A 26,225-nucleotide genomic window follows, 5' to 3' on the forward strand; every position below is an offset into this window, starting at 1 on the left:
GTTGTTAAATACTTGTACGTGGAATGTTTATTCTACGTTTATGCATAAAGTGTCATATATACATTACATATATTATTACGCATCCTATTAACGACATCTGCATGATACATAAATACAGAACTTTATTATCGACAAAAGTGAATCTGATTAATCAGCTAACAGACGTTCTTTATAGGTTTCAGTACATTTTCGGTGAATTGACCTACTATATTACCTCTTGGATGGTAACACGCCACTATGACGCACGTACCGTCTCGCTTAGCCATAGCAATACCCATTTCGGTCGTGTTTTTCCAAACAATTTGTGTAAAGTGGCCTATAAACAAAAAATAGAAAGATGTTGCAAATATTCACATATAGATTTTACTTATAACTTTGTCACACAAGCTAAGTCTTAATATATTCTAATTTTTATAATGTTAAAAAAAAAAATGTTAGATATATTGAATATAAATTAGACAAAATGATAAATATAATAAAAATAGACATGAATTGAATCGAATCGATCTCAAGAGGAAGTTTGTTTTTTTAATTTGATTTAATTTTTTTTTTTTTTAATTTGATTTGTTTTATTTTTATGCGCATATATTATATACATTCTATTAATTTTTCCTTGGACATTATAATTATAATATTAAATTAGACGTACACGTATTGAGAACTTTCGGCTCGACGCCAAATTTGTGCTCTTTTTTCTCGGAATACCATTTTGAAATGACTTCACGTGCAGAGACGATCAATTTAGGATCGGAACACTGCATCGAATATATATTTTCGCCGTACGGAGACGAAGATTGAGATATCAATTTATTTGTATTTAGCAATGTGTTCGCCCAGGCCTGCGGATAAATAAACATAAATAACGCATTTGGTTTTGCATCTGTCTCTCAATTAGTCACATCCTAGTCTAAAATATAAATATGAAAAAAATTAAAATTAAAATTATATAATAATATATATTTCCGATATATATAATTTCAATAAATTATAATAATTACACAGTTATGCCTCCTCCTTAAAAAAAAAAAAAAAATTACCTTGGCAGCGGCTGTTAATTCCAGACTCAATCTTAAGTCCGATACTCGATGTTTCCTTCTGTACTCATTGTGAACCAGCAATGCTTCCTGCTGCCATGCCTGCTCGTCTATTGTATACTGTTGCTTAAAGCCGGTAAAATCAATTCGTTTCGCAGGACTAGTCTCCGCAGGTGGAAGAACATTTTCCGTGAAACTGCCTAGGAAATTTCCAGCGGGATTGTAGTTACACACAACGTAAACTTCACCGTTTCGATTCCTAGCCATTCCCACACCTAATTCAGTACTGTCTCTCCAGATCACTTGAGTAAAGTGACCGGTCTTCAACGTTGTAGGCTCCTTTCCATATTGATGCTGAGTTTCTTCAGCATACCTGTAAAAGGCAGAAATTTTAATTTAAGTTTTAATTAAGATAATTTAAATTTCTAATTAATTTTAATAAAACAAAAAAATTTCACACGAATTGTATATAGATACAATTAAAAGTATTTGCAATAATAATTTTAAAATCAATCAATCTTTTTTTTTTTTTTTTATAGAGACGCGTGTTAATTTAAATGTATGTTAATACAACGGGACGCAAGATAAAATTTTATTTTTATTGTACCATTATATTAATTTATTGTACCATTATGCTAAATATATCTTTAATAACGTAATGATAATAATATATTGGATGATTGCATAAGTTCGTGCCCGATTTTCATAGATGGCATTAAGTTACTGCATGGCGGAGTTCTATTGTTTTCGTGTGGTAATTGTTGCTTACACCGAATAGATGACATTGTCTTATGTCAATTTAGCGTCAGACATTGTTCAGATAAGTCCATTTGTGCATAAGAGAAATCATTAAAAATGGAGAACGAAAGGTGCATTTGCGGCATGTAACGCTATATGAATTTCGGAAAGGCGTGAGTGTTGGGATTGCACAAAAAAAATATTCAAAGCGTTTATTTGGACCGCGCTCCTGCTCTCCGAACTGTCAAAAAGTGGTTTGACAGATTTCGAAATGGTGATTTCAACATGGAGGTTCAACCCCGCTCTGGACGGCCTTCTGGCATTGATGATGACATTGTGCATGCCTTAGTGGAAAGAAACCCAAGGATTACAACTGAGGATATTGCTGAGAGGCTGAACATCGATAATTCAACCGCTTTTCGTCATTTAAAAAAGCTTGAATACATTTCCAAGCTTGATACGCGGGTGCCGCATCTCCTGACTGAAAGGAATAAGTTGCGGGAAAACTGCAGGAGTCGCAATGGGAAATTCTGCAGCACCCGCCATATTCTGCAGATATTGCGCCTTCAGATTTTTATCTGTTCCGGCTTTTGCAGAATAGTTTAAATGGCAAGAATCTCAATTGCGAGGAAGCTGTCGAAAACCACCTTACAAACTTTTTTCAAGAAAAACCAAGTTCTTTCTTCAAAAATGGAATCGACAAGCTTATAGATCGTTGGAAAATCATTGTAGAAAATAATGGAGACTATATAATTGATTAATAAAAGTGTTATCTCTAAAATATAATCTATTGAAGTTTATATTTAAATCGGGCACGAACTTATGCAATCACCCAATACAATAATTTATATAATACAGTTTTAATAATATACACTTCGACAACATATGTCCAATCTAATGTTTTTACCATTCATTTACTGGCTCTTCCCCACCAACGACAGTTTTTGGATTGGAACTCCACATACAATACAGATTTTCTCCATAGTCAATGTTCGCTCTGTGTTCTAATCTACCCCTAGCCGCCAATATGTTAGCCCAGTCTTGACTCGTCTTGCACAACTGTAAATTAATGAACGCTATTTATGATTTCCGGTGTAAAGACGATAAAATAGATGCTTCCGAGAACTTCCGAGAATGATGAAGAGCACCGCGGGGATAAACGAAAAAAAATCGGGTTTCCTCGATTCTCGGAAGATGTTTGGTGGGGGGGGGGCTACAATTTTATTGCGGTGCAGAAAGAAAATCGACGGTAACCTGTTTGCTGAGTCGTAATGGCGGTGCTCCATGCCGCGATCGGTAGAAATTGTGCGTGTCGAGGCAGACGTTGATGAATACCTTCGGAGGCCCCGATCTGCGCACAGACGGTTTACGCGTGTCAGTCTTTGTTATCTACAACACATGGAGAAAACACCGTATAACGGACAAAAATCCGCAGAATTTATATTCATAGAGATTGTGATCAGGTAATTAATTATACTTTATCATTATGACTGTTTGTTTTATTTCTTTTAAACACTGCTTATTATTTATTCATTGAAACGCAGCATCAGCAAAACGAATACTCGCGATAAGAAACGATATAACGATATTAATAATAAAAGCTAAGCTAATGTCCCTAATAACTTGAACGGGGAACCATCTTTAGATGGGGTATACTAACCGACACGAATTTCCCATCGTCCTATAAGAACACGATCATCTTCTAACACGATCAGGGAACTCGAAAACTTTTGCTCGCGCTTCTGCTTCAGTGATCGCTTGTTAAATTTCTCTCTCTCTCTCTCTCTCTCTTGCTGGTAGCGGATTAATCGATGATATATGAATGACGAGAAAATAATGTATTTTTCTGATGCAAGTCTGAAGATTAAATTAAAGATCGCATTTTGGTATAGCTCGAAATATCACGAAACAACGATAATTCTCGTAGGACTCGAACTAGCGGTAGCTTCAGAGCTCATCGACGCGATTGTCTGTTTAATTATTAGACCTATCATTCGTAACAACGTAGGCGATGACTTAATAAAATAAAAACTAAAAACATAATTCATTTTATATTGGAGCCAATTAAATATTGTTTGTCCTAATAATCTCTCAAAATTATTAATTAGAAAAATTAAAGATTCATAAGTAGAGTATATATACACGCATATACATACGCATTCAAGCGCGGAAAAAATAGAAAAGAGCCGTTGTCATGAAATTAAACAGAATTCAAGAGAATTCTTTCAATAGCGTCAAATAATTGATTAAAATCATGGAAATGTATTAAGACATCGAGCCTGCCGTTTGATGAATATGCATCAATTTATGCTAGAAATTTCGCGCGCGCGGAAAATGGAGCGGAAAATCGATCGCGCGATCGCGCGAAGCGCAATTCGGACAGATTAGTCATCGCGCGGATCAAACGATCGTTCAAAACGGTCAGACATGACTCTCGAAAAAGGAGCGATCCTGAGTCATCCACCAGATGGCAATGCACCTCTCCGTGAAGAGAGTCTTATGGTGTTTAAGCTCCTTTCGCACACTGCACGCTACATTACGTGTGGCGAGCTGCGCTTTCCAACCGGCTAATTTACCAAGTAGACTGAAACCAAAAGACTCCCTCGATACGAGAAGATTGCGGCAAAGTGCGATGTGACAGATTAATGAGAAACTAGGTATCCGCTAAAGAAAATCATCTCGTCAATAAAGTCGAGATTAACATTTCTGTTTCTCCAATTAAGATGATATTTTTTTCCTTATTTACAATGCATAAATATGTAACTTTAGAATTATCTAATATTGCTGTTTTAGTTTACAAAAAAAATCTATTAAAAGGTATCGAAAATCCAATCAAGACAACTAACAGTTTGCTAATAATAAACAGTTCGTAATGCAATTTGTCTTATTACAAAAGAATTATTTAATATAAATGAATCTAGTTTTTTTTTTTTTTTTTTTTTTCTTTACAAAATATAATCACTGCATTCGAAAGAGGCAGAATTTATCGCGTAGCACAAGTAGCACGATCCAAATGCTTATTAGCGTTGCATGCAATGTTGTTAACTCGCGTCGTAATATTATTCGCATCCTCTATTCGGACGCGCAACATAAATGTTTACATCGTGCATTTATGAAGATACACATGTCAGAGTTTCTGTCGTCTCGGTTTAAATTATTTTTGTATGCTTTTTTTTATCTCTTTTCGTATATTCTATTTTATGTACTTTAGCACCTTTAACCTTTGAAGTTTTAGCTTCTTTGATTTTCAATTCCATAACTTTAGAGATTCAAAATCGTGCAACTTTGGTTTGTGTAATCCTTGGAATTGTCGGATTTTGAAACGCTACATATTTCGAACTTTTAACTATGATCTTGTAATCGTAAATTCTTGGAAAAAATCGCTTTCTTGAATATTTGAAATATCGATAAGCAATAAATGTCGTTACCTGTGAAGACGAGTATCTCGTGGAATCGGGAGACGCCGAGGAGGACCTGGCGCTGCTGTAAGACATGCCATCGCTCCCTAGACTGCCGTGAAAACTACCATGTAAAGAATTCGACAACGGGCCCGGTGATGCCGGCGATGCCGTCAACGGGGACTTCGATCTTACCGAGTCCGTCCTCGACCTGAAATTAGACCGATTACACGGTATACGAAGAAACATAGAGCTCTTTTTTGTTCCAGACACTGAACGCTTCGAACAAGCAGATCGAGTTCATTGAAATTTTTCTGCGTTAGAAGTGACTTTATATTTCAGCAGAGATATACAGGGTGTCCCATTTTAATCTCCTCAAGCAAATATCTCAAAAACCAAGCCCGGAAGAGAAAAATGTTTCAGACAAAAGTTGTTTGGTTTCGAGGGGGCCATAAGATGGTGACAATGATTTGACCTTGGAAAATGTGAAGGTCAACATTAAAATCTTAAATGGAAACCCCCATTTTTTATTTAGTATTCTTGTAGCTGACATCGAGAGCTTTCCAAAAGTATTTTTTTATTAAGTACTTTTTGAGTTATTTTATATTTTAATCTGACATATTTTGATATAAAAAATTAAATATCTCGTAAAATATTTAGTTTTTGATAATCTTACCGTAATACTTCTATGTACAGAATAATGAGACAAATCAATTAGTGCAAAAAAAAAAATTGTTTTTAAGAAAATTATTTACAATGTATTTTTTTAAACAATTATTTGTTTTTTTTTTTTTTGGCACTAATTAATTTGTCTCGTTATTCTGTACATAGAAGTATTACGGTAAAATTATCGAAAACTAAATATTTTACGAAATATTTTATTTTTTATATCAAAATATGTCAGATTAAAATATAAAATAACTCAAAAAGTACCTAATGAAAAAATACTTTATTATAGTGTTTTGGAAAGCTCTCGATATCAGCTACGAGAATACTAAATAAAAAATGAGGGTTTCTATTTAAGATTTTAAAGTTGACCTTCACATGACCTTCAAATGATTTTCCAAGATCAAAGCAATGGTACCATCTTATGGCCCCCCTCGAAACCAAACAACTTTTGTCCGAAACATTTTTCTCTTCCGGGCTTGGTTTTTGAGATATTTGCCTGAGGAGATTAAAATGGGACACCCTGTATAAGTCAAATTTCATTTAAACTGAATATGTTTGCTTTAAAAAGAATTCCTTGTAACTTAACTAGTTCACATTCTGTAAAAATTACGAAAAGAATAAATCGTGAATTATATTTTTATTAATAATTAAATTTCAGAAAAAAATATGAACTAATGAAAGAACGTGTTAAACAATTTTTTAGAAGAAATTCTCATCAAAGTAATGATATTGAAGAAGTAATGGAACTGAAGGAAGCAATAATCATATTATATTCTCTATTATTATTTTTTTTTTTTTCACGCAACATTAGATAGATTAGGATAAAGATTATTATAAATCGAATGCGTGTATTATAAAAATTCAAAAATTCCAAGGCATGAAAAAAAGAAAACAGTTTAATTAACTAATTTATCTTATATTTTTATTTGTCAAAAATAATATGATCTTCTCCCTTTGATTCCAATAGTCAAACAGGTAATGATATTGAAATATGTGTGACACGAAGCTTCGCGAGTGAAAATGTGTTAAAAGGATTGTGCAATTGATGCAATTATTTTCGTGATAAAAGCGTAATAATAAACTATAATCGAAAATTGCATCCTTAATCTTATACGCGCATCGAAAGCGCGTTTAAAACACGTCATTGCTTCTCCGACGAGATTCTCAAAGACGCAAATTACAAAGATACAAAATTATATTATCTTAATGCAATTTAATCTATTATTAGATCTGACAATTCTCCTTTTATTTGGATAAAAACGAATTGCTTTTTTATATTAAATTGCGTGATTAATATAAAGTAAAAATGATATTTGCGATATATAATTTCGAATAGTGCCTTGATGTATTTTGTGCATCTTGATGAAAGCAAGCCGAAAGCCATTGAAATGACGACGTGCGATGATCTCGATCATACGGTCGATTATTATGATATGCGTATTGGATCAAAGTTATTGACTGCCAAGACATCTAACAATAGCAGCATTGTGCAGTTACAAGGATAAAGTCTCTAATCTAGTCCTCTAGAGTGTTTCATGACAGGCTGAATACTGTTTGCCCGTGTAAACAACTCATGCCGCGAATATCTAATCGTTATGCTCTTATAATGCAAATCCGCGATCGTTTTGCGCAAAATTGCACGTTGACTAATAAATAGACTATGCAGTTAAAACTTTCCATTATGATACGAACGGATACAACGTAGAAAGATGACTGCCGTGAATTGTGTTGAATATGTAAATACGGAGAATATTTAATGTCCGTTTTTTAATGGATTTCCAATAATTCGCGATTTAATATCCGTTTAATGGCGAGCGAACGCATCAACGGTGTGCCAAACGGCAAGAATGTATTTAGAGCAGAGAACTTGTTTGGAATATAAATCTTGAAAACTTTCAAGAATTGTCGCGCACGAAAAGATTTAGTTGCGTGTAGATTTTAATTAAATAACTACCTGCATTCGAATATGAAAGCAAAGTGGAATGAAAGGATATGCATTTGTATCATGAAAAGTAACATTATATTTTTGCATTTGTGTAAGAATTCAAATATCGGTACGATTGTGTAAGGATTAACCAAGGGGGTTAAATAATAAATTTATTTAAATTAAAATTATTTCAGTATTCAGCCCAAAGAGACGGTTACGACATTAAAAAGCCAAAGAAGAGCTGAAAGTCCTAAGGCTCTCCGCTGGGCCTTGTTAAAGATCACGTGAAATGAAATAGCGGCTTCATCGCGCGCTCACGTATATAATACCATCGCGTACGTTCTTACGAGCGCGGCTCGTACTTCCTTCTTCCTACGAGTCTCTCGACGATTCGTCCACGGCCATGGTCGCTGCGGAAGAAAGGTTGTCGTTTCCTTTGTTACGTCGCGCGCAGAGAAGTGAGACCAAATGTATAAAGGTCCAGTCACAATAAAATACAGCGTGTCCTATCTTATAATGAAGCGTCAATAGGATTTTTTAGAAAGTATTTTCAATCGATTTCTACTCGACAAAAATTTTCATCTTTTGTAATTTTCGAACATTTATAAATATTTTTTACAATAGACAGTTGCCAAAATAATATCAACGAAACAAACTTGAATTAAAACTGAATAAAGAAAAAAAATTAACTTTTCCTATGTATTTATAAAGTTAAATTTTTTTTCATCAAAGGTTTCAATATTTATAATTGCCTGTGATTATAAAATTTTCTTAGAATTTAATTCCGAATCAACGAAGAACTTGGAAATAAAATCGAATATAATATATTATTTGACATACTATATTTTATCGCATATTTCTTCCATCTCATTTTTGTATCTTATTACATTTATTATTCTTGACGCATTCAAACGAGTTGCATCGAAAGTTCCTCCTCGACAGCGTGGGCGGAATCGCGTATCGTTGACGTCGAGCAGACAATGTGTTCCACGCCAATAAGAATTTAATCCCAACGAGATCAACCTCGTGGCGATTAATCTTTTGGTTAAACGATCCGAGTGGATTTTTTTTTTCTCGCCATCTCTCATCCCAGCAACGTTACGTATACTTAGCTATTATTACAATTATTAAACGGGAAGAGTATATCAAAACGGTATAACTTAAAGAGACACGTATACCATATATTGTATTTTACAATCTATCGAGAATCTCATACTTTTAATTTACCAAGAAGCAGGTTTCAATTTCATTTCTCGCGAACGAACATTATCGTCCTGTTACGCTATCGTGTAAGCCGATAATTTACAGCGTTCTTACAAAATTTCCCTCTTCTTGCAACTCGTTTGAACATAAGCGAACACGCGAACTTTCAGCTGTCACTCGGCTTTCTATGTGCCCACCTACGTCGTACGCTAGTGAACTAGAACCACTTACCGATCCTAGTGAAGTTTCGGAAAGCATCTAAGTGACAACATGGACAGGAAAAATGCTGTCGGTGCCGTCTGCGACAAGACGGTCTTTCATATGCTTACTTGCGCTTCACTGGAATCGGAACTTTGGCTAGACTGCAAGTTTGCGCTGTCATATGGCGATTATACCTTTCGGGCGAGACTTGATCGACAAAACCGACCACCTTCTTTTTCGTTCCTTGCACGTTGAGCGACGGCATACTACAAGAGCAACGATTTACACAAGAGGAATATTAAATTGCATTTAATTTTTATGAGCAACAGTGTAGGAGCAAGACAACTCATAAAGTAATGAATGGAAAATCCATAAAGCTTATGGATTCGAAGAATCCATAAGCTTTATGGATTCCAAAAATCTCCATCGTGCTCGCAATAACGATAAGAAGTAATAAAATATTAAGACAAAAATTATAGAGAGTAAATAAGTTTGATTCGCCAAATATTATATTTTATTGAAGATGATTCTTTAAATCACGAATACCGGTAATGCATTCGTAGCATTGGAAATATATTCCAAAATCAATGGCACATGTAATTGTTTAAAATATATTAAAAAAAAAAATTATTATAAAAAAAAGATGGTATTTTATTGAATTTTCATTCAAGAGAAATCGATGCCAAATTGATCAGACAATATATAAATAACGAAAGTAGTAATGTTTTTCTAGAACACTTGGCATGTAAAAATCATATCTTAAAAGCATTAGATTATTTTATTATATATTAATATATAGTATATATGTATACGTATGTATGTATGTATATCTTATGTTCTATTAAAAATATTGTACAAGTTATCTTGACTCCTAGCATTACTCGCGACAGAGTGCTGAGAGAAATTGATTGCTCCACAAGAATGTGGAAGTTATTTTATTTTAAATGCCATACGACATTTCTCAAATTCTTTATAGATCTCGAAAGTTATGAGAAAGCAAGTATCGTTCTCCATACGAGACAGTTGAATACTTGCGGTCTGCGGTTTCTCTCGAAATATCGTTATAAGGCGCCGTGAGCTCGCTGTCATTACACACATTGGACTTTTCTTTACTAATATTATACAACTATCATTTAGAAATTTAATATATATTTCAACAATTAAGTGCAATTAAATCTCTAAAAAAAAAAAAAATGAAAAAAAAATGCCACGAGCTTGAAGCATTCTGTATATAGATACCGAGGAGAGAAAGGGACTGAAACACGAGACAGCTGACGCTACGACAGATAAAGTTTTGTCTACTTCGAACCGTGTAACAAGTTTCCTATATGTACACATTTGTGCAAGAAGGAAAAGCAATTCCAATCACGAACATGAAAGAAATTGAAGAAATACTTTGTTTTAACGCAAGGGAATAAATTGCGATTATATAATATCAATTTATTTTAAATTGCGCAACACATGTATACATCCTTCATCCTTCAAGTGCTTTTCAAAACTATTTTTGACAAGTACCTCTTCTTTGAATGAGATTTGTATACGGAAAATTTTTTGAGACGTAAAAAACAAATCAAAAATTTAAGCATATAAGATATTCTAAGCGTATATCAGATAGGCACATTATTTTTTACAATTCGTATTAAATTAACAGAGCAGGAATTTTTTTGTACTTAATATATATCTTTTATCAAAAGGCAAATAGATATAATAATAATAAAAATAATTGCAATTAAAAAATACTATTTATTATCGTTTAAATCATTACTTGCTGAGTAATTTTACCTTGCGTGTTTATCTTGAATTTAAATTATAATCAATTATAGCCTTAAATTATAATTTCGAGGAAAATTTAATTTTGAAACAATCTTATTGCTGTTTTTAACATTGGAGTTATTTGGTGTACCAAATTTTTTAAAAATCTTTTTTACATTAACAATTAAAACGATAAATTATTTGAAAATGAAAGTTTTATACGTAGTGAAATATTTTAAAATAATGCTTCTCGAAATCTATCTAGTAAAAAATATCATTTATAGAATTGTTATTATACATTTTAATACAGATCTCTGAGATATCTTGCAAATTTATACTGTCTATAAATATTAATAGTGTTCATATAAATAATAACTAATGTAAAACTCAATAGAGAAAGCATATTGCTTCGCTATATATTATATGATAATTAACGCTAAATAAGAAGATTATCGAACCTGTTGGATTTGGGCGTGACGATATCTCTTGTTTCGGAAGTATACTTCCTTTCCGCTCGGCCGCCGTTGAAGAGTTCGACGGTTTCCCTGGTAACAGTTTCCAGAAGAGGTTCACCGCCCCGTCTTCCTTTGCTAAAAGTCCTTTGATCCGTTTTACGGACCATGACCACCCTCGACAGGGGCTGATTGAACTCGTGTCCGTGCATAGTCGGAGGAATCATAGCCAGCGACTGCGATAGAGGACCTCCGATTCGCGGAGATCTGATACATAAATGATTATAATGATTAACGGCGCATCTATGTGTATGAGATATGACATATATTGAAAAAAAAAAATAATAATAATAATATCGACCATTGCTATATTAAATAACAATTGTAACGCATACACATTTTATTATCAAAACTTTTAAAGACAAGCGCGTCCATTTAAAATGTCAAGTATCCTATTTATTAGATTTTAATTATTATAACTATTATTTTAATTATTATAATTAATTTTTATGTTGCTTATTTTGTTGATATCAACGGAAATAAAAATACATAAATCTACAGTGATACAATCGATAAATTAGTAGAATATAATACTACGATACTATCTGTATTATAGTAGGTGTACAACTTTGCTTCCGCCGTTTTCCTATAGATGGCTTTAGCGGTAAGTAGTGGACGAAATAAATAGATCATAGACGTCATGCGATAAACTTGGGCATCTGTCGACATAACCCCATAGAAACATTAGTCGATTTGTGTCTGCATCATAAAGTTATTCTCGATTGAAAATGTCAGTTTACGAGTCAAATTCTCGTCATTTGCGGGAGGTTTTAATTTTCCGCTTCAATATGAAGAAATCTGCGGCTGAGGCTCATCGAATGCTCTCAAATACTTATGGTGAAGCCGCTATTAGCGAAAGAACGTGTCGTGAGTGGTTTCGACGCTTCAAGAACGCTGATTTTCACGTCGAAGACCGGCATAGCGGTGGAAGAGAGAAGGTTTTCGAAGATGCAGAATTGGAGGCATTACTTAATGAAGACTCGAGTCAAAGTCAAAAAGAATTGGCACGATCATTGGGAGTGGACAATACTTTGAATCATAAATGTATAACCAGTTTTTTACAATAAAGCCTCGAATTTCGGAAAAAAACGGCGGAAGCAAAGTTGTACACCTAATATTAAAATATAAATCCGTACAAGAGCAATATTATCTATATAAAATCTGTGTATCCATTTTTCTTCTTCTTCGAAGCACGTTATTAATCTCATCTCTATTCATCACTATTATTATGTTCGGCTGTTATGTTCTCCACTTATTTTGCATCGTATGCTTTTCGAAGCATTTGTGCATCATGTTGCAAAATAGCGTGTGTTAAACGCTTACTGAGCAGAGAGACCGATAAATAATCACTATCCCGTTTCCTCTTCATGATCAATGATCGCAACACATATCGCAGACCGGTTCTCAACGATACATATATACAATTAACGCCAGTTGCTGGTGATTTTAATTATTATTATAATAATCGCCTTCTCTACGAACACTTCTGATCTTTCTTACACGTAAATTAGTATCTCATTTCCTCTATATATTGTCGTATGTTGCGCAAACAAATAACACTTTATATCCGGAGGCAATAGTGAGAGGATACCGAGAGATGTTAAAACTGTCTACGAATCGACGACTATTGCAATCTCATGTAACAATAATATTTGCAATTTCTCTTTTCGCGATGTAAATAATTGTATCATTTATTCAAGAGAGAAGAGCTTGAAGAAAAAAAAGATTTCCGACATTTCTTCTAATATTAATGAATATGATTGACAAAGCGTATATCTTTAAAAAAAAATGGGAATAGAGAATTTTTCCTCGTAAAAATGTATATTAAAGCGAGACCTCTCTCGTAAATACAATATTGCTATTCTACAGTAACAGAGTCTAACGCGATACCAACGTTACACTTAAAATTTCATGCTAATACTAATTGTAATTAGAACGGAATAAGTAGAACGAAATTCCCTCTCGACGTAAATCGTCGCTCGCGTGCGAAACTTTAAATTAGCCGGACGATTAAGCTGCAGCATGCGTGCTAAGACTGGCCTTACGACTAAGGCAAATATCCCTCATTACATTTCCAGCATCACTTCGTTAACTTGTTTTAACCTCGCGCAAATAAGTTTTCCTCATAAGGGATAATTGAAATGCTATTTTAACGATAATATTGCCTTTTGTTCTCTATTACAAATTATTCGATAGATTTTCTTAAAAGTATTTTTCTGATACGTTTCCAATTTTTTTCAACTTTGAAAACGTAAATTTTTAAATTAGAGGAAAGTCAAATGGTACCATTATTACAATAATATTTTTTATTACACCCGCATTTTTCCGCAAAAGTGTTGTTTTGTCAACGCTACGTCAACGAAAATTATGGATTTAATCACGAATATAAAATAAAGTCGACACAGAGAAAGAAAATGCTTCTAATTGAAAAAATTATTCGCTGGATTTAAGGAAAGTTTATCGAATCCGATAAAAGAAAACTGGTGAAAGGCGAACAAAGTATACTGCTAAATTATATTACGTATACTTTATGTAACATTACGATGGTAACGTGTATCTTTTGAAATAAATTAACAATTTTTATTTCTATATGTTAAATATTGGCAATTGTCGATTCACTATTAATATATTCTCGCTTTCTATTAATTTTTTGCACGTTAATGAAATTTTTCTTTCGATCGAGAAAACTGATAAATCGAGAACATCATCGGTAAAATGTAAAAGTTAGAAATTTATTTGAGAAAACGAAATATATCTTTTGATATCTTTCTAAAATAACTCAAACTCTAATGTCACTGAAAAGTATGAAATATTGTTATGAAATTAATGAAATAATATTCCTAATCGACTTGCTTTCAAAATCCAATTTTCAACATTCGAGAATCCATTCGATCATTGTCGAGCTTTTTCTCGCGAAGAAAGTCGACGACTTCCGATGGATAACGGACTGTGATGCATTACATTAATAAAAGCACGACGCGCACAATTAGACTTCTCTATTCGATGCACTTTCACGGCGATCACTCGCGCGGTCAATTTGGAGCAAGGCACTTTCCGCGGCTGTAACATGTACAATATATGAATTTATAAGAAAAATTCCATTCGCCGAAATTCGTTATCACAAAAAGATTATTCATCTCACTGTTTCATTTATAAGTAAAACAATATAAATAACTTTTTTATAAATGCGTGCGGTTACTTTATAAAATCCATCTTTTTCTTTTTTTTTTTCAAGAAAATACTTTTATATAAATTTCAAAGAAGATCTTAAATTAAAAGGAAAAGATGACGACGACCACTTACGATGTAAACAATTCGATTGACGAAAAAGATTCGGTGTTTTTAACAAATTCCTCGATAAAACCTCATGGTGTTTCCCCGTGGTTCCCGGAGCTCCAGCTGCACTCGGTGTAAACCGCTCGACAGAGCGAACAAAACTGGCACGGATCGGCCACGAAACAGAAAGAGAGAGAGAGAGAGAGAGAGACGGTTCCTCTCCCGGAGAGGAAAGGTGGCCAATTAGCCGTTACTCGGCGCACATGCCTCGACCAACTATACGATGCAGCTGCAGCAGCAGCAGCGGCACGCTATAACGCGTCGATGCACCGCGCTGCACTGGCCGCGCTCGTCGACGGAGAGACGCTCATAAGTGCACACTCTCTCGTGGGTCTCCCTCGATGGACCACATGCTGCAAATTGTTCAACCACTCCTCGAGCGAAGATCACGTTGAATATTTTTATTTCACGAATTGTTGATTTTGTCAATTGAAAAAAAAGTCGACACCGCACATCGATTTTCACAATCTTAAAACTTACGTTCTCGCAAAATTTCAAATAAACACGCTTGAATATCGCTTTGAATTCTTACTTCAGATATGTATTGGATGATTGCATAAATTCGTGCCCGATTTTCATAGATGGCATTAAGTTACTGCACGGCGGAGTTCTATTGTTTTCGTGTGGTAATTGTTGCTTACACCGAATAGATGACGTTGTCTTATGTCAATTTAGCGTCAGACATTGTTCAGATAAGTCCATTTGTGCATAAGAGAAATCGTTAAAAATGGAGAACGAAAGGTGCATTTGCGGCATGTAACGCTATATGAATTTCGGAAAGGCGTGAGTGTTGGGATTGCACAAAAAAATATTCAAAGCGTTTATTTGGACCGCGCTCCTGCTCTCCGAACAGTTAAAAAGTGGTTTGGCAGATTTCGAAATGGTGATTTCAACATGGAGGATCAACCCCGCTCTGGACGGCCTTCTGGCATTGATGATGACATTGTGCATGCCTTAGTGGAAAGAAACCCAAGGATTACAACTGAGGATATTGCTGAGAGGCTGAACATCGATAATTCAACCGCTTTTCGTCATTTAAAAAAGCTTGGATACATTTCCAAGCTTGATACGCGGGTGCAGCATCTCCTGACTGAAAGGAATAAGCTGCGGGAAAACTGCAGGAGTCGCAATGGGAAATTCTGCAGCACCCGCCATATTCTCCAGATATTGCGCCTTCAGATTTTTATCTGTTCCGGTCTTTGCAGAATAGTTTAAATGGCAAGAATCTCAATTCCGAGGAAGCTGTCGAAAAGCACCTTACAAACTTTTTTCAAGAAAAACCAAGTTCTTTCTTCAAAAATGGAATCGACAAGCTTATAGATCGTTGGAAAACCATTGTAGAAAAGAATGGAGACTATATAATTGATTAATAAAAGTGTTATCTCTAAAATACAATCTATTGAAGTTTATATTTAAATCGGGCACGAATTTATGCAATCACCCAATATGTAAAAACGTCACGCACTCTTCAATTTAAAAAATTAAATTTTCTAAACAAAATGTTTCCCTTGTCATTTACGATTTGTCAAATTTAGAACGTGAAATTTAGAATGTGCAAAAGTATGACCGGAAAGAAAGACCGCGATGGTAAAAAGAATGCACGCCTCGTGCATGATGCGCGCACAGGTTTCCTCCGCTTTCGCGACAATGCGTGCTACTGTGCGCCTCGCGGAAAGCAGCAATATAATAATAATTTGAGAACGAAGACGTACGGCCGAGCGTGTACCGCTATCCCGGCTGACCGGAATCATCGCTCTGGAACAACGCGATATCGTCTTCTGCTCGACTCGAGAGTAGGAAGCGCATTGATCTCCAGCATGTGCAAAACTATCGAATAATAGTAGTGCGGAATTTACGGCTCCAGATTCACTATTGAAAATCACAATTGTTCGCAACGAATACGTGCGAAGCTATACTTAATCTCCAATTCTATTTAATTTTTGTACTAAATTTTTGAATTTTATTTATTTCCAAATACTTAATTAACAAATAATACAAGACAAATACTGTAATTTCTCGCCTTCTAGAGCCATATATAATGTATTCATTTATGGTATATATTGATTATCAAAAATTGTAAACAAATATATCGATGATGTTTAAAGAATTTTTCGATATTATTAAAATATGCAAGCGCGTTTATGATATAACTTTTCCAAGACTTACCCCATTGTTATGGGTTTTAATTAATCAATAAACAAAGTTGCTTCAGTTTTTATATGCAGTGGAAATTGTTTTAGATTCGACTAGTTTTTCTTTTAATGAACAATTTTATGAGCAGATCTTTGGCAGTCCTATGGGATCTCCTCTATCACCTATTTTGGCAGATATTGTGATGGACGATTTGAAGACACATTGTTTGAGTTTGTTGAATTTTATTGTTCCTGTTTATTATAGATACGTGGATGATATGTTTGCCATCGTTCCCCGTGCAAAGGTAGACGAGATTAAGTTGGTTTTCAACAGTTATCACCAACGCTTAAAATTCACGCATGAAACAGAGTCGGACTCGTGTATTAATTTTTTGGACACCAATGTTATCCGCTTTAATGGAAAAATTTTAACTAATTGGTATAGAAAACCTACTTGTTCCAACAGATATATTAATTTTTATTCCAACCATCCTTTTAAATATAAAATGAACACCATTTTTAATCTCGTTGACCATGCTATTTTATTGTCTGACGATCAGTTTCATGGTAAAAGTATTGATGTCGTGAAAGGACGATTTTACTCAATAATTGTTTTTCGAGACACGTTGTAAACCGTTATGTTTGTAAGAGACTTAATTTTTTGAAACACCGTGGTGATGTTACTCCGAGCACTGAGGAAAATAATGTAGACAAGCCCTCTTACATTACATTACCTTTTGATGAAGGTTCGAGTGACAATATCGGTCGGTTTTTTAAGGATATGGGTTTTAATGTTGTTTACAATGTATCTAAAAAGTTGAACTCATTGATTAAACGCGGTAAGGATGTGCTGCCTATTAGTAATAGAACGGAAGTCGTTTATAGAATAAATTGCAAGAACTGTGCAAACGAAAAGACATTTAGCTACCCGCGTCTAGGAACATTTTATTAACATAAAAATACACGCTAGTAATCTTTCGGCAATTAGTAAACACAAATTAGAATTTGATCATGACTTCGATTGGTCAACGCCTGATATCCTGCATTACTGAAAAACATGTAAGAAAGAGAGAAATAGCTGAAATGTTATTTATTAAAAAATATGACAACACTGTTAACTCTCAAAAGGACACAGAAAATTTAAATAACATATACGATAGATTAATAAAGATCGTTTAATCTTTCTCGGTATCTTAAATAGTGAGGTTGACACAGTGTGTCATTATGACATAGCGACTTTTTTCTCTTTTAACTTTAACTAATGCAGGTACATAAATTTGTTTATTTCATTTTTGTAACGGGATTATCATTATTTATTGTAATTTTAGTTCACTTGATAAGGACCAAAACTATATGGTCGAAACGTTGTGTTAACAATCGAACAATAAATATTAGTTAATTAATAAACTAAGTATTGTAATACATAGTGTTAGCTTGAATAGCCAAAAATCTATGAAATCTCTTTAACTGTAATTAAGAAATTTTAATAACATATTGAAATAATTTATATAAGAATTTATTACTTTTATATACATACACATATTGTACATACAGATTTTATTATATCTGCCGTTTATTGATTAATATTTTTTTTTTATGCATTAAATGTTTTTATAAATTTCTCTCTTTTTAATTTTAAATAAATTATTAAGTAAAATATTTTCATTCGTACAATTTTATTCTATCCTATTCTATCTTTTAAGCTCAAGCGTGACTTTCACATATACAAAAACTCAGGGTTGGGAAGTAACGCGTTACTTGTAACGCCGTTACCGTTACAGTTACTTTTTTTCGGTAACTGTAACGGTAATGGCGTTACAAATTTTATTTGTAACGGAAAAAGTAACTTCGTTACATTTTTCGGTAACGAGTAACGAATTTAACAGTTACTTTTATCGTTACTTTTTTCAAATTTTTTTATTTATTTAAGATATTATTCTTGCTATTGTGCGTGATAAAATTTTTATCTTAACCGTAAAGCCGTAAGCAAATCGACCAATTAGCATTCTTATTATGTTGTAAAAATGCTTGAATGTGATTGATCAACTTATGGCTCTTGCAGACCAGTGCGATGACGCGACGCGCGATATTCAATGAGAGCTTTATCTTTTCGGAAAAGCAGAGCTCTCATTTACTACCAGTTCTAAGTACCTTGCAACGAAAATTAGAAAATCTCAATAAATCTGACCTTATAGATTGCCATTCATTAGTTGAAGCTATTCAGCAAAGTTTAAATAAAAGGTAACTTATTAATTTGATTAATACATATGTTATTTAATTTTAAATAAGGATTTAATTGAAAAATATTATTTTATTTTAAACTATTAATTCAAAAGTATTAATTTCAATAAAACAAACAATGTCGCTTAATTTACTATATTTGATTTTAGATTTCTTACAATATTTGAAACAAAAGAATTAATAATAGCAGCATGTTTACATCCAATATTTAAGTTAAACTGGTTAACCGGAGAAAAAAGAAAACGTGCTGAAAATTACTTGGAGGATTTATTGGGAATCCGATCAACTGAAAATTCTTCAAAAGCTGGAAAATCTGACGATCACGATGATTTTTTCATTTTTGAGCAAAAAACGGTGCAAAATGAATCTGAACAAGAAGAATTGCAACGGTTTTTAAAATCAAATAATTGTAATATAGAAATGTTAAACGACTATCCAAAACTTAAAAAACTTTTTATTAAATATAATACAGCTCTACCAAGCGGTGCATCTGTAGAAAGAATGTTTAGCATCGGTGGCTCTGTATTAACACCACAAAGAGGGCATTTAAATGATGATACTATGGAGCAACAAATTTTATTAAAAATTAATAAAGAATTTCGATAAAATTTAATCATTTATTTTGTAATAAATCTTGAATGAAATCTTGCTTACAATTTTTTAAAAGTTTTTCTTATGCAAAATAATTTATTAGTTTGTATTGTAAAAAAGTAACGAAAATTGTAACGACTCGTTACTTTTTAGTAACGAGTAACGGTAACGAGTTACTTTTTAGAAAAAATAACGGTAACGGTAACGAGTTACTTTTATAAAGTAACTTTCCCAACCCTGCAAAAACTATAGCAGCAGCGAGATGCCAAGAAGGCGTATCGCATTTTTTCCTAGTAACTCCGATTATCTAAACAATTTATCGGCAAACTTAATTTATAGCAACAGCGCGTGCCGGTTATGCGACTACGCTCGCATAACAGGCGGAAAATTCAAACGCCCAGATTATCGAAGTATCTAATTAACACGATGATAAGAGGAAACTTTACGAAACGCATAGGACAGAATATTTCCGGGTCGAGAGGAGAGATTCTATTTTGCACGCTACTTTCGTTTGTATTCGAAGAATGGCGGCGAGTTCTTCGCCAATCTCCTCGACGAGGACGAAACTATTGCGTTGATCTCAATAATAATCTCTGTCGATCGATCCATCGCGATTACGCGACCGTTGTCCAGTCTTACCTTCGTTACATCATCCCGACCTTCGATCAAACTGTTATTCTTCGATGCGCGTATAATGAATTTTCCGACAACCTTGGGAACGCTATCTTCGTTATGTGATAAGAAAATGTTTAAACTTTTATTTACATATTTTTTACTACAAAGCAATCTACTCTTAATAGCAATTTACTTGGATAATAAAAAATAAATCGTCGCAGATTTAATAAGATTGTAATGTTAAATATGCCTTGCAGACACACACAGAATAAATTCAGATAAACTTATTTATTTGATAGGGAAAAAAAAAAAATGTATTTTTTCTAGGATATTATATACTTATCTCTTTTTTTTTAATTTATGTTATATAATTATTTTTATAATAATTATTTTTATTTTATAATAATTATTTTTAATTCTATAAATTTGTTTATAGAATTTTTAATTCTATAAACAAATTTATAGAATTAAAAATAACGTAACGTAAATTAAAAAAAAAAAAATAAATATATAATATATAAATAAATATAAAAATGTATAGATTATTATTGTCTTTTTAATTAGTAAAAGCGATAACACGGTACTATTTTTCACATTTCGCTGAAACGAATATAGTGAATTGCGCGTTAGTTACGTAAATATTTCGGCAATAAAATGCAAATAGGTAATGAGGATAGATAATACATCTTTTCAAATTATCCCAACAAAAAATTATTAAAAGCATAAAAAGTTCTTATTAAGAATATGCAAATGTTGCGAATATATTGTGTGCAAATTCGTATAAATGTTCTCTCTTATGTGATTAGAAGATGCAAAAATACTTAAAAACTCCGCATCAATTTTTAGAATATCTGCAGTTTCAGAGATACAGAAGCACTATAAAAATATCAATAACCCGGTACTTTAATGTATGTGTGTGTATAACGTAATAAGAATTATATAGACGATGATAATAAAATTTATAATTAAAGTATTTCGATATAAGAAAATTTTATTTTTATAATAATTTTAAAAATTATTTCTTTTTAATTGCTTTATTATTTTTATAATATTTATAAATGTTTGTCAATAACAAAAAAAAAACAAAAAAAAATAACATAATATAATTATAATAAATTGTGAGGATCTTTAATTACATTAATACGTTGAAAAATTTATTTGTAATATAATATATTTTTAAATAAATTGTCGAACCGCAATGTGTTTTCCTTTTTACTAAACTGAAACTTTATAGTGAATCGCTTTGCATGGAAAAAATATCGTGTCCTCGTCGGGAGCATGAAGGGTTGATGAAAAGAAATGTTGCATAATTTGCATAATACGCGCTGCGCATAAAACGAAATATCGACGTTCGTTCAAGGCCGAGTCAAGCTGGTCATAGACCACACGCGTAATCTGCATCACAATGTCGTCGGTTGTCAATCGAAACGCAGAATACAAGCAAAATTCTATAATAACCGTGTCTCATCGGTGTCCGTCGCGATAATAATGAGACGTGATTACGTAAAATCGCGTCACGAAACGACGTTCGTGAAAAGGAAAAATCAGTCCCGGACTTGTTATCAGCGCGACTCCGCGTATAAAAGCGCCGGAACAAAATGACGCAATTTCGCAAATCGCGCAACGAATCTCCTCCAATTATATAATACTTGCAAAGTAAATTGTTGTATCAATTTGTAAAAGTTTTTAATGGCGCCACATAATTTCATTGCCGATGCGTTGCAGCTACAATAGAATGCCAGAACGATTTGCCAGCTATCACGATTCGCGTGATCGAAGCTCCACGCAAGTTGCCATTCTTTTTTTTTTTTTTTTTCTTAACTCTCGCGCGTGAAATCGATCTCTTGATTGTGCGTTAAAAAAAAATATTTATTATAACGTTTCTTTTTTTTTTATCATTGATTGTGATATATTGATGATTGTAATGTATTGATATAATTATCATAAATATTAAAATAATTTAGCTAATATTCGCATTAAAATTTGTTCAAAAACCAGATTGTTAAATTAATGTTGGACTCTCGTCTAATTAATGCTACATGAAATAACGTGGTAATAAAAATTCAGATTAAATATCATTGAAAGGAAAGAATACTGACTATAATTTAAACAAATGATAAAATTTTTTTAAAGAATAGAAAATTTTATGCATGGAAAAGTATGATTTGCTCAAGACACATCGTACATATTTCTATATATTATATTGAACGATGTATTGCGCGTGCACAAGGATAACACAAGATCAACACAATCAACTTCCGGTTGCGACAATCGTTATAAATACATAGCAATCTCATCCACGATATAACACGTTCGCTATAACATAAAATGTGATATTCCTATGCTTGAAAAATTAGAGTAAGATATTAAAAATGTCATGTAATGAAAACGTACACATATTCGAAAATATTCTTACGTAATCGTTAATACACGAAGCTGGCTTGGCGAGAGAAACATCAAGAATAATTATCTTAATCTCTTAATCAGAATAATTATCTTAATTACCACGGTCGAACTCGTCATAATTAATTTATGGTGAAATGCTACATCGAAAAGTTAATTAACCGTACTACGGGAGTGTTCATTAAATTTTCAACAAAGTGATATCAAAGTGATATCTAAAAAAAAAAAAAAAAAAAAAATGATATTAAAATATTTAAAAAAAATTCTTTTCATATATTACTTAGATAATGACTAAAAAGATAGCTAAATAGTAATTCTCTGCTATATTATATTATAAAATTTTTATTAGAAGCGCGTCTTTAATTATTAAGCTTATTACGCAAGCAAAATAATTTTTACGCTATTCTTTTCGAACTGCATTTTTTATAAGCTTATTTTGAAAATAAATGTGTACATCGAATTCTGAGAAGCATGCGAATCGATAATATCAAACTTCATTAAACATACTTATTGTTAGCATCAATGGACGTCAAGTGTAATCGGCTATAAACGGATAACTTGATATAAAGGGTGTCCCATTTTAAAGGACCCACTCAAATATCTCAGAAACACTGCGTTAAATCGAAAAATGTTTCAAACAAAAGTTATGTGGCTTCAAGGGGGCCATAAGATGGTGACAATGATTTGACCTTGGAAAATCATTTGAAGGTCATGTGAAGGTCAACTTTAAAATCTTAAACAGAAATCCCCATTTTTTATTTAGCATTCTTGTAGCTGACATCGAGAGCTTTCCAAAACACTATAACAAAGTATTTTTTCATTAAGTACTTTTTGAGTTATTTTATATTTTAATCTGACATATTTTGATATAAAAAATAAAATATTTCGTAAAATATTCAGTTTTCGATAATCTTACCGTAATACTTTTATGTGCAGAATAATGAGACAAATCAATTAGTGCCAAAAAAAAACAAATAATTGTTTTAAAAAATACATTGTAAATAATTTTCTTAAAAACAATTACTTTTTATACTAATTGATTTGTCTCATTATTATCTTATGCCTTTACCCTAAAGCAAGAATTTAATACAATCACGACACGGAATAAATATTTTTTATAAATATTTATTTATAAACTCTTTTTATAAATTAAATTTTATAATAACGTTTTTATAAATAATATTAACGAGATGTTATACTTAATACGAATTTACAAACGCAAACATTTCGTCAAGGAATTATGATTTCCCGCACGACCTCGAATCTCGAGCTTCCTCGATCCTATAATTGAAATTTTTCTTTGATTTGACTTTACGAGCGACCGTACAAATAGACTAATGACGCAACGAGGACCGCGCCATCAACCCGACATAATAGCCGATAATTAGTCGTTGGTTTGCGCAACGGCTATTGTAGACTAATATATTCCGATACAAGAAACAATATATTTTCAAACTGCCAGAATATAATCACAAACGTAAAAACGAAGTGTTACAACGTCTCATGTTTTATTTAATTTCCGAATCAGACCAAGTCTAACTATTAATATGTATGCAATATCACGATTTTTGCGGCATGTTAATTGATTACATTAACACACGACGCTAAAATGATATAATGTAGTGATATAAGATTTGCAATTTTTTTTATTCTTAATAACCAAATTTTCCTAGAGAAAATAAAAATTGACAGAATCTTTTAAAATAAATCCTGTAATATAAATTATTTATGTCATATAATATAATACATAAATAATAATAAAAATATAAAAATACATGTATGAGTTTTATCAAAGTATAATTCATCCTGCTTTTTTATCTTCAAAGCTTCTTTGATACGTAAAAGTATAAGTAAATCTATACACAACAGATCCAGAACAACTTGGATCAATAACATTATTCAAACTGGTGATTCTTAATGACAAATGTCGAGAGAAAGCGATATCATTCGTTATTAATGTTAAAAATTATAGATATAAACAACGAAATTTGTCAAGTAATTTCGGTTTAAATGGATTTTATTTCTAATGTAGAGCGAGTTACTAGAAACAAAATTTATTTAAGAGAAATATTTATATTTTTTTGTATTTAAAGATGCAAAAAATATACAACATAATGTAGATAATTCTAAAAGATTTGTGCTCATCTTATTCCATAAAATTCTATTTTTATTACCTCTTTTTTTTTTTTTTTTTTTTTAACAATATTATAATATATTATTTGTTAAATTTAATTTTATAATGTTCATAATATGCAAAAAATATATACATTTAATATGCAGAAGTATTTCGCATGACAGAAAACATTAATAATCGTACAAAATATTTTCAAGAAGGAAGATATTTTGAAGAAAAAATTATATTCGTCATGTTTATCCTTTGGAACTATCTAAAGCCTTGTTTCTGATGACTCATCTTGTATACGTACATATAATGACATCAGCTTACGAGAACACTCTAATGACAATTAACACCTTATCGCACCTTGACATGTCATATGCACACCTGATCAAAGTTTGAATAAGATAATATCTTTGAATCTTGTGTACGGACTGTATATTTTCAAAAGTTTATATACTTCATCATTATTTATATTTCACCTATATTTTATAATTAAGTCAAAATATACGCGGTTTTTTATGTGTTCCTAAAATTTTCTCAATAAAAGTAAATAAATTTGCTAATCTCTTCGTGAAATGTTACTCGAAAGAAACAAAATTTATATGCTCATAATTATGTGAATATATTTACTCAAAGTACGAGTAAAAGTTAGCATTATGTAACCATTCTTTTTTTAAATATCAGCTTTAATGTTAACGTGACCTTTGCAAATTGTACAATATTTCATAATATTTTATTCAATTATAATAAGATGAGGAAAGCCAATTAAAATCTAATGTCATATTCGCTCAAACTTAAATTGCATTATCGTACATTTAATACTATTAAAACTTATTAAAGTTTATAATTTAATTAAAATAAAATCGCTGTAATATCTCGAGAAAGGAATAATATCGCGACAAAGTATCAATAAAAATGGTTAATTCTTAAGACAAACTACATGATTATAATATGTACACACACACACACGCGCGCGCGCGCGCATATTCTGTCAATACTTTACGCTCCTCTTTATATTGTAAAAGTTATCGATAACCCAGTTTATTTTAGGATTTGCTTTTTTGCCGCCCTGTAACTCAGGCATATTGACGATAACGAAAGGGTGTGGTACCTATTACGATGCTTCTATCCCACTGATAACGTATACATGTCGACGGTACACATCAAAGTTCGTTTAGGATCTACGTTACATTTATCTTCTAAAAAAGATATAATAAGAGAGAGAGAGAGATATACAGGGTGTTCCATTTTAATCTCCTCAGGCAAATATCTCAAAAACCAAGCCCGGAAGAGAAAAATGTTTCAGACAAAAGTTGTTTGGTTTCGAGGGGTCCATAAGATGGTGACAATGATT

The 26,225-nt window shown here is 32.3% G+C and overlaps 1 protein-coding gene across 9 annotated transcripts in view; it reads right to left on the reverse strand.

Moving 5' to 3' along the window:
* Nucleotides 1-26,225, reverse strand: part of LOC138941464 (uncharacterized) — a 59,750-nt gene continuing 33,525 nt past the window's right edge. For 4 of the 9 annotated variants that reach the window (XM_070311152.1, XM_070311155.1, XM_070311154.1 and 1 more), the window contains 8 exons: nucleotides 11,381-11,641; nucleotides 9,299-9,436; nucleotides 5,201-5,381; nucleotides 3,027-3,161; nucleotides 2,680-2,831; nucleotides 1,038-1,407; nucleotides 650-839; nucleotides 1-316 (listed from right to left, as the gene is read on the reverse strand). In XM_070311152.1, the coding sequence (XP_070167253.1) occupies nucleotides 156-316; nucleotides 650-839; nucleotides 1,038-1,407; nucleotides 2,680-2,831; nucleotides 3,027-3,161; nucleotides 5,201-5,381; nucleotides 9,299-9,436; nucleotides 11,381-11,641 (1,588 nt within the window). In that variant the 3' untranslated portion in view covers nucleotides 1-155. Of the gene's footprint in view, nucleotides 317-649; nucleotides 908-1,037; nucleotides 1,408-2,679; nucleotides 2,832-3,026; nucleotides 3,162-5,200; nucleotides 5,382-9,298; nucleotides 9,437-11,380; nucleotides 11,642-14,737; nucleotides 15,015-26,225 lie in introns of those variants that run through there. The other 5 variants (XM_070311159.1, XM_070311156.1, XM_070311157.1 and 2 more) reach the window with 5 other exon arrangements.

This window comes from Polyergus mexicanus, unplaced genomic scaffold, assembly GCF_030449975.1.
Source record: "Polyergus mexicanus isolate NDT 795.1 unplaced genomic scaffold, iyPolMexi1.0 SCAF_19, whole genome shotgun sequence".
Taxonomy (NCBI): domain Eukaryota; kingdom Metazoa; phylum Arthropoda; class Insecta; order Hymenoptera; family Formicidae; genus Polyergus; species Polyergus mexicanus.